At 39.7% G+C, this 3,807-nt stretch overlaps 1 protein-coding gene across 1 annotated transcript; it reads left to right on the forward strand.

The window, feature by feature from the left end:
* The first annotated feature begins 653 nt into the window (after window positions 1-653).
* On the forward strand, window positions 654-3,564 carry LOC116027452 (1-aminocyclopropane-1-carboxylate synthase-like). The gene is made up of 4 exons (XM_031269090.1): window positions 654-949; window positions 1,058-1,189; window positions 1,290-1,450; window positions 2,020-3,564. The coding sequence occupies exons 1-4, from the start codon at window positions 779-781 to the stop codon at window positions 3,002-3,004; spliced, it is 1,449 nt and encodes a 482-aa protein (XP_031124950.1). The 5' UTR covers window positions 654-778; the 3' UTR covers window positions 3,005-3,564.
* The last annotated feature ends 243 nt before the right edge of the window (window positions 3,565-3,807 follow it).

Here is a 3,807-nt window from a genome sequence, read left to right on the forward strand (position 1 = left end):
TTATTAACGGACAGCTAACACAATTATATGTTATCAACTATAAGCTAATTGTCAAAAACTCTCTGGCCTGACAATTTTGACTTATTTGACTAGTATTTGCTCTTTAACTTGGTTAACCAACCAATATAAGTGCTTGATTAAATAGCTTTTTTGTAATAGCTAATTGCTTTGAAACGTTAAAATTCAAAAAGTTGTTCAAAGTAATTTCTTCAATTTACTTTTCGATAAAGTCTTTTTCATGTAATCAGATATCGGCTAATAGCTAATTTACCAAACATTTTTTACTATAAGCTAATACTATCAACTAGTTAAACCAATTAATTCAATCAGCTAACAATCGTGTAGTCAAGTAAGTGAAGCAATAAATGTATATTGAGTTACTTTGAGTTTGAGGGTAGGCAAAAATATTGTGAAGTGTCGAGTCCCAATTGAGTCCTATGTATTGAGGGTCAGCTCCTTCAAAGACTTTATTTCAATGCCATTAATGTATTCGAAATTTATTACAACTGTCCCCAATCGCCATTTGACAGTTCATTTCAGTGGTTTAATTTGTGTAAAAGCACTAAAATTCTATCAACCGAACTTCAGGGAACCTTCTTCACATCATACCATTTGTCTATATAAATGCCATCTTATTTCCCCCTCTCATCCCAAGTACAATTAAGTCTCAACATTCAAAACAATTCCATTTATTTCTTGCAAATTCTTTCATTTCTTGATACCTTTGTTGATTATTTAAAAAAAAAAAATTTTTCTTCAACACCAAAGCTCAGATACGATGGAGTTCAATTCCAGCAACGAAACACAAATGTTGTCGAGGATGGCAACCGGCGACGGACACGGCGAAAACTCCGCCTATTTCGAGGGCTGGAAGGCGTACGAGGATAACCCTTTCGATTTATCCAAGAATCGCCGCGGGGTCATTCAAATGGGCTTAGCAGAAAACAGAGTACGTCCGCAAAACATCCTTAATTTTTCCAAAAAAAAAAAAAAAAAAACCAAAATTGCAGAAAATTAAAACTCTTGCTCAAGCTCATGGGTTCTTCCTTAATTTCAGCTTTGCTTTGATTTGATTGAAGAATGGGTAGTGAAGAACCCAAAAGCCTCCATCTGCACGCCCCAGGGATCAGAAGACTTCAAGGAAATCGCTATTTTTCAGGACTATCATGGCTTGCCGGAGTTCAGAAATGTACGACGATCGAGAAACTTCATGCTTGTGTTTTACTTCAATTTATAATCATTGGTTTTTTTATGGTTTTATAAATACGATGAATGATGATGCGGTGCAGGCCGTGGCAAAATTTATGGGAAAAGTGAGGGGAGAGAGAGTAACATTCGACCCGGACCGGATCGTCATGAGCGGAGGCGCAACCGGGGCCGTCGAAATCCTAGCCTTCTGTTTGGCTGATCCCGGAGATGCTTTCCTGGTCCCTACCCCATATTATCCAGCGTAAGACCTCAATTCATTATCTAACTTATATAATCATAATTTTAATATTGAATAGTAATATTACTGTATAGAGGGTAGTTTTTAATAAAGTATACTTATCCATTTAATTAAGAATTATTGTAGATTTGTATTGTTCTGTCGGCAGATGCCAAATGGGTCACTTCAAATCTTAGAGTGACATGTATCTTCCAATTGGTGAAATTTTTCCAAAATTTTGAAAAAAAAAAAAAGAAAAAGAAAAAGAAAAATTAGACTTCATGTGCAAATTATTGGATATACAAGTAACATGCACTTGAAAACAACTTCTCAGCAGTACATGCAAGAGAAGGAAGGTCATCTAGCATATCCCCTCCACCAATCATTATTATAGACACTTTTAAACTCGTACTATACGGCCTAATTAAGGGTCAAAGTGCTAGTCATACTGATTTTGACCCAACTAAGAACAAAATTAAAGTGCTTGTCATACTGGTTTTTAATAATAATGATGGTTTGTCTGCGTTATCTAAAGTTGATTTGTTTAATTTGTTGGGTTAAAGTTAACCTATATATGTTGAATGGAATTGCAGATTTGACAGAGATTGGGGATGGAGAACAGGGGCGAAGCTGTACCCAGTGATCTGCGACAGTTCAAACGACTTCAAGATCACCAGAGCTGCCTTAGAAGCAGCCTACAACAAAGCTCAAACCGAAAATATCAGAGTCAAAGGGGTACTATTGAACAATCCTTCCAACCCGCTCGGCACGGTTTTGGACCGCGACACGCTGAGGGACATCCTTCGTTTCATCAACGACAAAAACATCCACATAGTATGCGACGAAATCTACGCCTCCACCGTCTTTTCCCAGCCCGAATTCGTCAGCATCGCCGAGATAATCCAGGAAGCAGGGGATAATAATAACCGAAACCTCGTCCACATAGTCTATAGTCTGTCCAAGGATATGGGGTTCCCGGGGTTCCGGGTCGGGATAGTGTATTCCTACAACGACGCCGTGGTGCGGTGCGCGCGGAAGATGTCGAGCTTCGGGCTGGTGTCCACGCAGACGCAGCACCTGATGGCGGCGATGCTGTCGGACGAGCGGTTCGTGGACAGGTTCATCCAGGAGAGCGCCGAGCGGCTCGGCAGGCGCCACGGGGCGTTCACGCGGGGGCTAGCGCAGGTCGGGATAGGGACGCTGAAGAGCAACGCGGGGCTGTTTTTGTGGATGGATTTGAGGAGGCTATTAAGGGAACCCACGTTCGAGGCCGAGCTAGAGCTGTGGAGGATCATAGTCCACGATGTGAAGCTGAATGTGTCTCCTGGATGCTCGTTCCATTGCGCCGAGCCCGGGTGGTTCCGGGTCTGCTTCGCGAACATGGACGATGACACCGTGCGGGTCGCGCTGAAAAGGATCAGAGCCTTTGTCCTGCAGAGGAAGGGCGGCCACAAGCAGTGCCGTGGGCGGGCGCTGCAGATCAGCACGTCGTTTAGCAGGATTATGTTGGATGATTTCTTGATGTCCCCTCACTCCCCTGCTAGTGCTAAATCGCCCATGGTCCAAGCCACCAATTGAACAAGAAGTCATGCCCCAAAGGGCAGACCAAGTGGTAAGAGAGTTACACCTGCAGTCGAGAGGTCGTGGGTTCAAACCTCAAGTCCTTGGGTTTGAGTCGATCAGCTATGGGTAACTTAGGCTAGTTTACTCACTATTCACACAGTCAGGAGTGGAGTTTAGTTCGTTAATCCAAAAAAAAAAAAAACAAGTCATTATTTAAATTTACCGATTTAAAAGTGTCTCGTATAGTTAGGGCTTACTCAGAATATCTGACTATCTCTAACTAAAAAAATTCATGTTTTTTTTCTTTAGAAGAATTGAAGTTGCTGGTTTATAGGATTTAGGGAAATGTTTTTTCCAATTTGGTGCATGAAATGTGAATTGCGCCAAATGGGATTAGTAGAAGATGGAGTCAAGTTTGTAGGTTAATGTTGTTTGGTTTAATTTGTTTGTGAGTCTGGGTTTTTTGTTTCGCCCTTCTCTGGTAGGGGAGGGAGAATCAAGTTGTTTAACCTGTCATTGGTTAATTAATTATTTTTTATTTTTCAATAAAAAAAGTTATTAATATGTTTTGTATACCTAACATTTTATATTCATTTGTCATTCTTGTGAATTAACTCATTTTACTATTATAACCAGTTTAGTTGGTGCGAGTAGTCGTGCATTCTTGTTTCTTAAGAAAAGTTGAAAGTTCAAATTCTCTCTTGTATTGAAAAATCAATTTGCTTAGCAAAAAAACTCATTTTACCATTATCCTAGTAAAAAAAAAAAAAAAAAAAAAAAAAAAAAAAAAAAAAAAAAAAAAAAAAAAAAAAAAAAAA

This window comes from Ipomoea triloba, chromosome 8, assembly GCF_003576645.1.
Source record: "Ipomoea triloba cultivar NCNSP0323 chromosome 8, ASM357664v1".
NCBI lineage: Eukaryota > Viridiplantae > Streptophyta > Magnoliopsida > Solanales > Convolvulaceae > Ipomoea > Ipomoea triloba.